Here is a 13,285-nt window from a genome sequence, read left to right on the forward strand (position 1 = left end):
ATGTATGGGAAAAAAATCTGCTGCTCAAGAACAACAAAGCCATTTGTTATATTGATATGAAAGCATCATCAGGTACTTTAAAATTCAACACCCCCCTCCCTGTAAACTTTTCAATACTGTACTGATTTTTGCTTTTTTTCCTAGCCAATGTGCTCAGGTGAGCGATGTGGCCCATGGGCCTCTTGTATAATTTCTTACTTTAAAAAGTCCAACAGTTCAACTGTTTTCCCCGACTGTCGGTCCAGGAACTATGAAAATAGACTGTTGAAAAAGAATGTTGCCCGCTAACGTCAAATGGCGCTAAATTGTGTTATCTTTTCCTCATTCAGCAAACCTCGGCTGATTCGGGTAACCATGAGGTAAATGTAATCAGCTGAGGAGTGCCGAGTAATTTAAACCTGTCGTTAAGATAAACAGAAGTTTTGCTGCGGCAAATGAGGATGAAATCCAGGTGATACTTGAAAGTAGGGACAGTAAAAATACAAAAAATGTTGTGAAAACGGCTGAAAATATTCTCGAATATCTGTTGACTCTGTTTTTATTTTCTTTTAAATTTATAAATTTGATTTAATAGGAGTATAACAAAACAGTTGTTGACAGGAGTATCGGGAAACAGTCGATCTGTTGGACCGGAGTGCATTCTGTTGCCCACGGCCTACGGCCTTGGGCAACAGCTTGCACTCCGGTCCAACGGATTGACTGTTTCCCTCTACCCCAGTCAACAACTGTATAATGTTTTTATGCATATATTTGAGCACCATACAGTCTAGTCAGAAAAATCTGTGTTTTGGGACAAGCTGTCACCACAGTTAGAATACGTCCCATATATTTGCAATGTAGAAAATCGAAGCAGATCCGAAATGATTTTTAAGTATACAAAAGGAGTTGCAATGAAAATAACTACCAAATTAATCATAACAATCCTTTTTGAGATTGCATATGCCTTTTAACCTAAAAAATAATCCATATAAATTTTCTGAAAGTTTTTTTTTGCTTCAAATTTACACGCCATGTTGACATTCGGAACTCTCTGGATTGATCATAGTAAATACATTGAGTTCGAGTTATCGCCTGTGTTTATTTTGCTACATTGCCAATACACGGAACAATTTCTATCGTTAAACCGGGTCTGTAGGACAATATCATTTTAACAATAGAACGTTCTATCTACATATTACAGTCTGGATGGAAATCTGACCAATATTTATGAAACAATACCATGTTGGATAGTATTTGAACACATGATCATGCAAGTGGTTCAAAATGCTGGAGCAAAGCTAAGTTTCTCGACGAGTGAGAACACTAAAGATGTTTCTTAACTTTGAAAGCATTTAAATGGAAATTCCTATTGTATATAAACAAGAGACTTATTGTCCACCTGCTGTACACCCACTTCTACAATGTATTGGGGTGTTGCAGCGTACATTTCAGTTGCCTTTTATATATTTTTATATATTTGGGTCCCTAGGTAAATCCTGATCCCTCAGAAAAAGAAATGTATTTTCAAATTTCTCATACAGAACATAAAACTAAAATTTATATTGTCAATTCGGAATATTTACTTATAGCCCATTTGGGTCATAATACCCGTTTGGGATATCATATTCTGTTTGGTGGGAGATTGGTCCCAATCTGTGAAAGATTACAGGAGAAATGTCTCAGGATAAGCACAGTTTTCATTGTTAATTAATTAATTCTACCTTCTTTCAAAATGCTCATTCTCCTACTGTTTTGATCCGATTTCTATAAGACTTGGTACATAAGTAGATACACAAAGATTCCCAGTTCAGTGTATTGGGTTTTGATTTAGATGAAGAGTGTTGCAGTGTTTACAAAAAATAGGAATAATGTTGAAATTCTTTCAAAACGCTACTCAGAATTCCTCTTATATATTTGGTCTAAATTAAGTTCAGGTTCTTCTTTTCTCTTTCTTATTGTAAGTACAAACCAATAGAGCTACAGTCTCAACAGAGACTTCTGGTTCAAATTAACTAACTACAGCAGAAAGACAGAAATATTTTGATGCTTTTGATTTATAGTATGCTGATTGTGTACATTTTCTTTTAGGATGATTTGGAAGCTTTGAGACTTGCAGCATTAGCTTCTTTGAAAAGGAAGAAGGATGTTTCCACAGACAGCCAAACAAAGCAGGAGTCTCAGTCACTACCACCATCTAGTCAAGTATGTAGGAATCAGGACATTAAGTATAAAATTATAGTTTAAACATTTCACAAAAGTATCAATGATATTGTACAAGTTGCCAAATGGATATAGACAAACTTTTGTTTAAATGTTTCAGGTAACCTCACAAAGTACAAGTTACTCAGCATACCAGCACCTTAATCAACCTTTGCCAGCCCAACCCCAGCCTAACCAGTTCTACCAGGGTACAGTGAGAGGGAGGGGAAGCAATAGACGTCCATTTAGGGGAGGAAAAGGTAGAGGAGGTAGTTGGAACAATGCACAGTCTGGATCAAGATCTTGTTTGATAGTCTTGACTCAGGAAGAACCAAAAAAGGAGGAGATTAGGGCAGGGTTACCTGAAAATACAGGGTCTCTTGATTCAAGTCAGCCAACCAAGCCTAAGCTGTTGCTGCCACAAGATAAATGGGCATCCTTAGGACTTTCTGATGAAAATAGTCAATCCTCTATTTCAAGCCGGCCAAAAGGTAACAAAAATGGAATATGTAAATTCAACTTCACATAATTTTGCAACAAGCTGTCCTTGGTATTAGAAAAGACAATGGATTCAGATATATACATATGAAAGAGACCATAAACTTTTAATTTAAAATTGACAAAGGTTTAGTAGAAAAAAAATATTGAGAGATTAAAGTATGATTATGTAAGTCGAAAATCTTTTTGATTAGTAGAATAGTGCTACCAAGTAAATTTCTAAAACATTATGATTAATGGTTACCGGGAAATCAAAATAATGACATTGTAGTGTCAAATGCTAAAAAACCGTACCAGCTATCAAAAGAAAAGCAAAATCTTGCTTTTTGCTAAGGCTGTTCTTTCTATACTGCCCTCTAACTGTTAACTGAAGTTATAGAGGGTCAATGAACCCAGTGATTGAAGGCCTATTAAACAGTTTTGTTAATCTAAAGTCTCAATTTAATCTTCATTTACTCTCTTTATATATGGTAATATACCCCTGGCAACAAAGTTGTAGAGGAGGTATTCTTGAATCTGTATGTCTGTTCCACAGGCCTTTGGATCGCTTAAATCTGACTTTAAAAAATTGGGGTGTATAAAAAAGATAAAGGTATGGAACTCCTTACATAGGGTACCCACTTACGCTAATAAAATACTTTTAAATTGAATGCTCTAAAGTTTTACTTTCTGTTCATATCTATTCATATATAATCAATCTACATTACTATCAAAGTTTATTTCCGAAATTCCATGTACTTCCCGAGATATGGTGAAATCAATTCCAAAATTGACCTACTTTTATTTACTCGACATTAGCTTGGGCCCTTGTTATTCACATGTATACAGACAGTGTTGGAACTGCAGCAAATAGTTGCATAGTATTTGCACAATCTTTCAACATTTTAAAGTTGATTTTTTTACTCCAGCGTAAGGTTAAGTCAATAATAATTCCTTTCACCAAAAAAAATTAGAAAACGTTTGCTTCAACAACTTCACAGCCATGTTGTTTATTAATGTAAAAAGAACTACAGGTAACTCTTGATGGCTTGAACTTCGATCTCTCGAAGTTCTTGATCGCTCGAAGTGAGTCTCCGGTCCCAAATTTTTCCACTATATAACTAAGCAAATTTTCTCTTGATTTCTCGAACTCTTGATCTCTCGAAACCCTTGATCCCTCGAAGTCAAAATGCAGTCCCGCTATGCATATTCTATTAGAATTTACCCTCGATACCTCGAAGTGGCTATGTGTAGACAAGATTATATAATTAGCACCTTTACCTGGACATTTAAATGGCCCCAGGCAGAAGACGCGGGTCTCGAGGGACAGAATGTTTATTCAGGTGTATGAGGCGCCGTTTTAATATTTTTAAGGTATTTTCTGATATCAAAAAATGATTTTTTGATATCAGAAATTCGAATTTTTGATATCAAAAAATCATTTTCTGATATCAGAAAATTTATTTTTTGATATCAAAAAATAAGCGAGATTTTTTGATATCAAAAATTCGAATTTCTGATATCAGAAAATCATTTTTTGATATCAAAAATTCGAATTTCTGATATCAAAAAATCATTTTGTGATATCAGAAATTCAACTGGATTTTTTGATATCACAAAATCAATTTTTTGATATCAGAAATTCAACAAATATAAGTGTTTAGGCTCATACAGATAATCTATTCTCCCCAAGATTGATTTCACAGAAGTAGGGTTCCCCTGTGTTTGGGTTTTGTAGTATTTTCTATAGAATTAGTGGAAAGGCGAACTTGTATATGTTACAAAATGAGGGTTACAAGTTTCGGTGTTTATGATGTAAAGAGAACTTACTGAATGCATAAAGTGTTAATTACTCTATTCATTTCTACTGTCATTTCCTACGAATCTCTTGTCTTTACAACTCAAGGGGGCTTCAAGACTTATTTGGAATTCGGACATTTCGAACTTATCAGCATTGTAAATGCATGTATCAATTTACGTATATTCATTTATTTCCCTGCATTAATCTATACAAAAAGTTTATTAAGAAAACACAACGCTTTAGGCTAGACAATAAACTATGAAGTGATAACACTAATCACAGTAAAACAACAAACAATGTTGCAGCGGGATCGGTGTTCAGGATGACACTAATACGAGTAAACTAACCATTGATACGGAATAAGGGAGCATTCATTAATGTAAGTTCTATTTATTTCACTCATATTTTCTGATATCAAAAAATCGATTTTTTGATATCAAAAATTCGAAAGCATTTTTTGATATCAGAAATTTATTTTTAGATATCAGAAATTTATTTTCTGATATCAAAAAATCGATTTTCTGATATCAGAAAATGATTTTTTGATATCAAGAATTCGATTTTCTGATATCAGAAAATCTACATTAATTTCTGATATCAAAAATTTGATTTCCTGATATCAGAAAATCATTTTTTGATATCAAAAAATCGAGTTTTTGATGTCAGAAAATCATTTTCTGATATCAAAAATTCAAATTCTTGATATCAAGAATTATTTTTTGATATCAAGAATTATTTTTTGATATCAAGAATTCGAATTATTGATATCAAGAATTCTTTTTTTGATATCAAAAAATACCTCAAAAATATAGAAATGGCGCCTCATACAGGTGACACTTATGCTGCAAGGTGATAATTGATTTATAATGAATCATATTTTGCCTATATGCTATTAAAATAATTATCATCGACTGTTTTAAGATAATTTAGAGACGCAGTGTCATTGAAAAGTAGTAATTTATTAACAGACAAAACACTAATTTAATTTTTATTTCGAGTCAGTGTCAAAGTTAAACGAAATATGAAAAAAGCAGAAACAGCCTCAATGTCAATATGACGACTTTTATTGCGGACAAATACTTACAGAACTGTGTTCAATGATCATGTTTGGAATAGAAAAAACTCTATACGACGCTGTAAAATGTCGTTTTCATGTAACGAATGCGTAGTATGATGTCCGTATTACAAAGAATAAATAAATATACATGATATGACGATATACATTTTTTGCTTTACTCAGTTTAATGAAATATTCATCTGAATTACGAAAAAATATCGTTGTTTTATAAAAACCACGTGTAAAAGGTTAGCACTGCATGAAAATTATTACATCCGATAAGACTAATTTTAAAACCTGTCAACAAACCCAGAAAATTCCGGACTCTTGAAAACTCGAACTCTTGATCTCTCGAAGTTTTTCCTCGGTCCCGCGGACTTCGAGGTTTCGAGAGTTACCTGTATGATTGAATGAAATTTTCCTGGAATGTATAGTATACCTTTTGATTTTTTCAAAATTATACTGCTAAAATGTTGGTGGTAACTAAGTAAGACCATATGATCAAATCAAATAAAATTTTGTAGAGATTGAGTGCTAATAAACAAATATTCAGAGTATAGAATAAATTCCGGGAAGAATTCGGCTCGTCATTCCCGCTTTACAATTAGTGTAACTATTCAGAGGCCCAAGCTAATTTTGAGTAAAAAAAATAAGGTCAGTTTTGGAATATGATTTCAGCATATCTCTGGAAGTATACGGAATTTCGGAAGGAACTTTGGTAGTAACGTAGATTGTTTATATGTGAATAGTTATTAATAGAAAATAAAGTTTTAGATCATTTGATATAAAAGTATTTTATTGGCAAATGTGGGTACCCTATGTAAGGAGTTCCATACCTTTATTTTTTTTAACATCTAATTTTTTAAAGCGATCTAAGGGCCTGTGGTCTGTTCATTTCTTTTTATGTCTGTAAAGTGTAAACAAAAGATTAAGCCCAGAGTTTAGATCACCTTCTGGCTTATCTCTAGGGGTTTCCAATCAGACTTGCAGATGTGCTGCATCTGTGGATACGTAAGGAGATAATTGATTTGATTGTGCCCATGTGGATGTATGGGTCATGTTAGGAAAACTCTAGTGAAGTACAGTTGAACTATGGTATCTTGAACACTGATATCTCGAATACTGTTGATATGTTGAAGTGATTTGGAAGTTGCAACTGCTTATTCTTTAAGTAATTTACCCTCATTATCTCAAAACCTCTGATGTCTCAAAGTTTTTTCTTGGTCCCATTGAACCCGAGATAACAGGTTTGACTGTATTTGACTTTGTACTGGTTTGAATAAGTTAAATGCAATATTTTTTCCATTATATAGATAAGTTTTCAAGATATGATGACACAGACACAGACTCAGATGAAGGATCTGAGGCCCAGGATTCAACTGACGAGGAAGAAAAAGACAATCACAGTGACAAAGAAAATCAGAAAAGTCTCTCAAATGTGGAGGAGACAGAAAATAGCCCTGAAAACGGACATAATGATTCGAGGTCATCTTCTCCAGACAATACAAGAAGACGACGTGAATCTGACTCTTCAGGGAGAAGGCATTCAGAGTCACCTAAAACAACTAAGAATCAAACAGAGGAAAGTTCCGTGAGTTCACCTGAGAGATCTACCAGCAGCACTTCTTCAAGATCAAACTCACAGGCCAGTAGACATTCACGAGAAAGTTCTCCTTCAGAATCAAGACCAAGTTCTCGTGCTAGTAGGTGTTCCAAAAGTAGTTCACAGTCTGCTTCAAGACCAAGTTCGCCAGTTAGAAGACATTCTAGAGACAGTTCACATTCAGGTTCAGTATCAAGATCTGCCCAGATAAGATCTCATACTAGCTCGAGAGGATCTCGTAAAAGTGCCTCTTTATCACCATTTCAAAGACAAAAGAATGTGACCTCATCATCACAAGTGTCAGGAGATTTCAAAAGTGCAGATAGAAGCTTAGAAAGACAGGGAGACTCGAGAACTTTATCTCACAAATCTACTTCTCCATCTTATTCTCCATCAAGAAAGAGATCATGGTCACCAAAACTATACACAGCAAGATCAAGATCAAAGTCAAGAAGTCACTCCAGAGGACATTCCCCAAGAAAACTACCTAGAAGCAGAAGTAGGTCATACTCTCCCAGAAGAAGAACAAGTGATAGGTCACCCTCTCCATATGTTAAGAGACGAAAGTCATTTTCAAGAAGTCGATCACGTTCCCCCTACAAAAGACCATTATCTCCATTTCAAAGATATTTAAGTAGATCAAGGTCAAGGACACCAAAGGGTGCTTACAGACGAAGTAGAAGTCCGTCACCAAGGAGAAGCAGGGACAGATCCTTTTCTCCTAGAAGTTACTCTCCAAGACTTCGTAGGCAGAACAGATCTCTCTCACCTGGGCGAGGAAGTAGGTCTCCATCTCTGTCTAGACAAAGGAATAGATCTCCTTTGGTGCGAAAGAGAGGAAGATCTAGAAGTAGAACAAGAAGTTCATCTTTGTCTCCTGCAAGAAGAGAAAGACGACCATTAAAAAGGACCAGAAGTCGATCAAGGTCATTTTCACCTAGTAGACGAGGAAAACCTTTTAGAAGGTCTAGAAGTAGGTCATTTTCACCAAGACGATCTCAGTATTCACCTTTTAAGTCAAGATCACCACTAAGAAGGCTCCCATCTCCTAGGAGAAGGTCAAGATCACCATTACCAATGACTGAGAGAAATTTTTATCGCAGATCTCCTTCTCCTTACTACAGACGATCTGTGTCACCCCATAGAAAAAGAGACAGGTCACTATCACCTGCAAGGAGAAACAACTGGTCTCCACGTTCTAGCAGGAATAGGTCTTTAACTCCCAAAAAGGAGATGCGTCATTCTCCTGCCAGTTATTCTTCATCTCCATGGAAAAAGGAGCCTAGGTGGAAAGAATCTGGTCAGAATGAAAAATCAAAGTCAAGCATCGTTGATAAAATGCTAGAGATAGCTGGACAGCCTCAAAGAGGAAAAATTGACATGAAAGATTTGTATAAAGATTCAAAAAGAGATGATAGAAGAGGAGAAGATAAGAAGTATGTAAAAGAAAAAGACCAGAGGAAGCCAGTTCATGAAAGAATCAGTGTTACTAAAAGTATTAGTGATAGGAGTATTAATGATCAGAGCAAGCAAGTTAGTGAAAGAGTAAGTGTTAGTAAAAGTGTCAGTGAAAGAAGTATTAATGACAGGGAAGTTGTTGGGAAGAGCATAAGTGAAGGAGCATATGTTAGTAAAACTGCTACAAAAATTTCAGACCCAAAGGACATGGAGTTGTTTGAGGCCAGGAAAAGAAAATTTGAAACATCATCAGAGGTTAGTGTTGCAAAGAAAACAATATCTTTAAAAGGTATTTTGCCAAAGAAAAAAGACAAAAACAAGAGAGGAAAAGGGGAAGAAAATGGATCTAAAAGGACTAAATCATCTGATTCAAAGGAGGAAAAAAGCTCCAAGGATCATAATAATGAGAGAAGTGCAAAGAAGATGGGAAGTGAGCCTAGTAGAAGTGCAAAAATTACAGTTGATAAACGGAAAAGTAGAGAATCTATGAAGTCTATCAAGACAAGTGATGATGAGGATTCAGATGAAAGCATAAGAAGACATGCAATGATAGATGACTCTGAAAGTGAATCAGATGAGGAAATATGGAGGAGCAAAAAGTCAGCTAATTCTGAGAGAAATCAAGATGATATAGACCGTGAGCGGCGGAAAAGACTATTGGCAGCTCGAGAGAAAGAGAGGGAAGAATACAGGGCACAGAGAGAGGAAAGAAGGAAAAAAGAGGAAGAGGAAAGAAGGAAAAAAGAGGAAGAGGAGAGGAGGAAAAAAGAGGAAGAGAGAAAAAAGGAAAAAATGAAGTGGAAAAAGACAGGAGAAGAAAGAGAAGAGGAGGAAAAAATACGGAGAAGGGAAAGACCACAAGAAAGTGCAATGGTGAAAACAGATTCTAAAGTGAAGGAGCATAGGCAAAAAAAATTTACAGAATTAAAAGGTAGTGATGATGAGGGAGATGATGTTGTGTATAAATCGAGACTAAAAACAAGTGTTGTTTTACCCAGCAGAAAAGCTGATGTTTCTAAAGGCCAAATGTCTTCAAGAACAATTGTAACACGAGACGATGAGGAAACAGTTGATGTCACAAAAATCAGTCTGTCGAAGACTGATGCTAGGCATTTAATTCGATCTGTCAACAGAGGAAATAAAGAGGATGACAACAACATGGAAGAAGATGAAAATGAGGAAGGCATGAAATCATCATCCAGGACTGAAGGCAAAGCAAGTCCAGTAGTGATATTCCAGTACGACACAGGTAAACATGATAAGCATTATTTACATAAATTTTTCTTTTGTCTTAAAAGGCACTTTATATTGGAATGTTAATGAGTTTTTGATTAGTCAGTTATTGCCCAATTTAACCATTCATTGACCAAAAAAAAATTTACTTGATAAATCATCATAAGACCAAGATTGTGACAAAATTCAGATTTTTTAAGCATTGATTTTTTATTTTTGGATGTGCTGACAAATTGTATACCCTATGTTAAAATGTTTTTGATGTTTTTCAATCTTGCAGTCAAAGACAAAGCTAGTCTCTCTGAAGAAGGTTCTTCAAGGCGGTCAGTTCATGCTCGGCTTGGTCTTCCAGTTGACATTAAAAAAGTCAAAAAGAGCAAAAGAACAGTGCGGGAGGTGTCTCCTGAACTACAGAGGAAGACATCTACACACAAGAGAGCAGTTCGGGAGGTATCTCCTGAACTGCAGAGAAAGACATCTACACACAAAAGAGCAGCCTTTATAAGTACCAAAGAGGATGCTTCAGGTAAATTTCCAGGCTGTCCAAAATAAAGTTATGGGATATCCATTTTCCAATAATTTTTTTTTGTTATCTATCTGTCTATTGTCTTCACTATTCATTTCTTTTGGTTGTAAATTGGAATTACATGATGGAAGATCAAAACATCTCAATTCTAGCAGAGATCAAAGTTTCATAAAGATGCAAAATCACACTAAGAGATTAGAGATCAAATGTGTCCACTACCATGTGAATTTTGCCACCACTGATAGACATGTATTGTTATAAACACATCCTGCTCATAACATACAACTGACTAAAAATAATATAATAAAGGCAGAAAATTTTCAATTTCACTGGTCAGTTTGGTCATTAAGGAGGCTGGGGGGTCAACAAATTAACCATCAGATATAACTTAATTTTTTAGATATGATATCTTAAGCTGTCAACTATCATTTGGCAAACAAAAATTTCATACATTTTAGTTTTAAAATTTGATCATTTTTGTATATCCTTATATGGAGCTCTTCTAAAGGAGATCAGTATAGTCTGAAAATGGCCACAACCACCCAGCCCTCTTAAAATTCATTGTCAATGCAGGACCAGTGTGTTTGCAAATATTTGGTCAAATTTAACAACCTTAAATCAATTGGTCAGTATAGGCAGTAAATTTTTGTAGGAGTAATAGGTTCTTTTCATCTTTTCAGCTGGAAGTGGTGACTTGGATGCTAGAATCAAACTCATCAAAAGGAGGAATGCAGAGATTGAGAGAAGAGAGAGAGAAATAAAAAAGGACAAAGAGATTTATGGTTAACATACCTTGGTATTGAAGTTTAATAGCTATTGTTTGACAATGTAAATTAGAATTTTGGAAAAGACATTGTAAAAGAACATGGTGTTGACATTTAATACACTAAGTGTATATAAAATGAATTTGTAGAGAATGAGTGATTGGAGCTTGATTATGTTAAGTGAGTAACTGCGATAATGCAAAAGATTTTTGTATTGTACGTGTATATGAATAATGATATTTAAACATGTTAAAGATTGTCTCTTTTAAAATTCCTGTTCTAAAAGAGTAAATAAATGTAACAGTGGTCTTGAAGTTGGTTGTTAATGTTTATGTTGACTTAAATGTGTTGATAACTAACTCACCTTGTACGTTGAGCAGCATGAATAGGAAAATGTTTAATATGAAAGGTGCATTTATAGAAACTAGTTAAACACATTATAAATGTTTCTGTATGTTATCTGTATATTTGTTTGTAATTTGTATGGTTTTCTGGCTGGCTTGACACACAGTAGCAAGTCATTTTAATGGCTTCAATATGTTTTTAAGTAACCAAAAAAAATTTTATGATAAAAGACATTTTTTCTGATTCCAAATTTTGGTTTGCAGGTTTATTATAAATGATGCTGTTTTTTTTTTGGATTTTTTTCTTTCTTTCTTTCAGAAAAAAGAGTGTTTCAACTGTTTCAAGCCAGCTTTGATGTTATTGTTTAGGGTTTGGTTATGAATAAGTTTTAACGTTAGATAAAAATCAATCAAGTACAGTAATTAAAGACAATAGTCATCATGTTATAATCATCGTGGTGTACATTTCTCAATATTACTTAATTGTGTATGTATGAAAGACGTTCATACTAAAATGTAAGGTGCCAAATTTTTTTTTAATGGGGCAGCATGTGAAATATGTGGAAATTTTTTTAAGGACATATTTCTCGCACATTATTTCTATAGTATTTCAGTTTTGAGGTTTATTTCATCATGTTCATTATCCAAATAATGTTTATCTCTAGTGTATTCTCATATATTAATATCAATTTAAACAAGACTGAATATATGTACAAAGATTTTTTAAAAGAAGATATCATATTCCGCCCATATATGAAGTAAAAATTCCTGCACCATAGTAATTTTATTTCATGCTTTGTTAAAAAATGAATGATGATACAGTCATCTTTGACATAAGTTGTGTCTTCTTTTCTCAAAATTTTACAAAAAAATGTGTATCGACCAAAATATATTGCTACTAACATATTTCATTGTTTCTAGTTCAAAAAAATGGTTGCTAAAAGTGCTAGAAATCGTATGAGAACTATTTATTTAAATGATGATTTACATTTTTGTTAATAGATTAATGTAAAGGAAATGATTTGCAGGGATTTAAATTTTTCAATCATGCACACCAAGTTTAAAGAAGTCTAAGCTAGTAAGTTTTTGAAAAGGAGTACTTCCTAGATACAAATTTAAGTGTCTTTATTGTTTTTCATGTCTAAATTTGTTGTCTAACTCAGTGCCAGTCTGCCTGACTGTTCTTTAAGAGTTTCAGTCCAAGCAGGGATCTCAAATTTTCAGTTATTTTTTGTGAAAAGTGCTATTTCTGCTATATGTAGATTTCAATATTTCTTTCATCAAAATGTATTATTTACATTATCTTTCACTTATAATTGTGTTATACCTCCTCAAATATAATATGGCAGTGCAAAATACTTAAGTCCTCTTGCCTATTAGATTATTTATTGTTTAACAAACATGTAGTTTAGATTTTAAAAAAATATGCTTATGTTTAACAGTTTGCAACAAAATTATTGGAAAAATTTATCATTTCTTGTATTGTTTTGCATAAATATGTATACAGCAAAAGATTAAATCATCTGTTCCTTGTCATACATTAGCAGTTTATATTTAGATATCCTCTGGATGTTTGAAACCAAACATATAATGTAGCATTTATCTTTGCACTGTATTTAGCCTTGTAGCGTATTGTGAATCATTAGAATTTGTGAGGGCCAATTTTCGTGGACTGCTTAAATTTCACAGGTTCGTGGGGGACATAATTTTGTGTAATCTCTTATACTTACAAAAAGAAGTATGACTTTATAACCTAATTTGTTAATTTGTGGACGATGTTACTGCATGGATGAGAGGTACCCACGAATTCCTCGAAAATTGAGCCAACATGAAATCTAATGATT

At 34.0% G+C, this 13,285-nt stretch overlaps 1 protein-coding gene across 1 annotated transcript; it reads left to right on the top strand.

Moving 5' to 3' along the window:
* Positions 1-354: 354 nt before the first annotated feature.
* On the top strand, positions 355-11,411 carry LOC133190677 (serine/arginine repetitive matrix protein 1-like). Its single transcript, XM_061326369.1, has 7 exons — positions 355-359; positions 575-701; positions 2,068-2,181; positions 2,300-2,669; positions 6,827-9,823; positions 10,088-10,333; positions 11,014-11,411. The coding sequence occupies exons 1-7, from the start codon at positions 355-357 to the stop codon at positions 11,118-11,120; spliced, it is 3,966 nt and encodes a 1,321-aa protein (XP_061182353.1). The 3' UTR covers positions 11,121-11,411.
* Positions 11,412-13,285: the final 1,874 nt, after the last annotated feature.

The sequence above is a fragment of the Saccostrea echinata genome, unplaced genomic scaffold, assembly GCF_033153115.1.
Source record: "Saccostrea echinata isolate AGI-Se365-2 ecotype Australia unplaced genomic scaffold, CSIRO_AGI_Sech_v1 ptg000022l, whole genome shotgun sequence".
NCBI lineage: Eukaryota > Metazoa > Mollusca > Bivalvia > Ostreida > Ostreidae > Saccostrea > Saccostrea echinata.

Excerpts from the sequence above, each read along its gene's own strand:
- LOC133190677 (XM_061326369.1), top strand. Across the intron at positions 702-2,067 it reads TCCGGTCCAACGGATTGACT|GATGATTTGGAAGCTTTGAG; the intron begins GTTTCCCTCTAC and ends ATTTTCTTTTAG. Across the intron at positions 2,182-2,299 it reads CACTACCACCATCTAGTCAA|GTAACCTCACAAAGTACAAG; the intron begins GTATGTAGGAAT and ends TAAATGTTTCAG.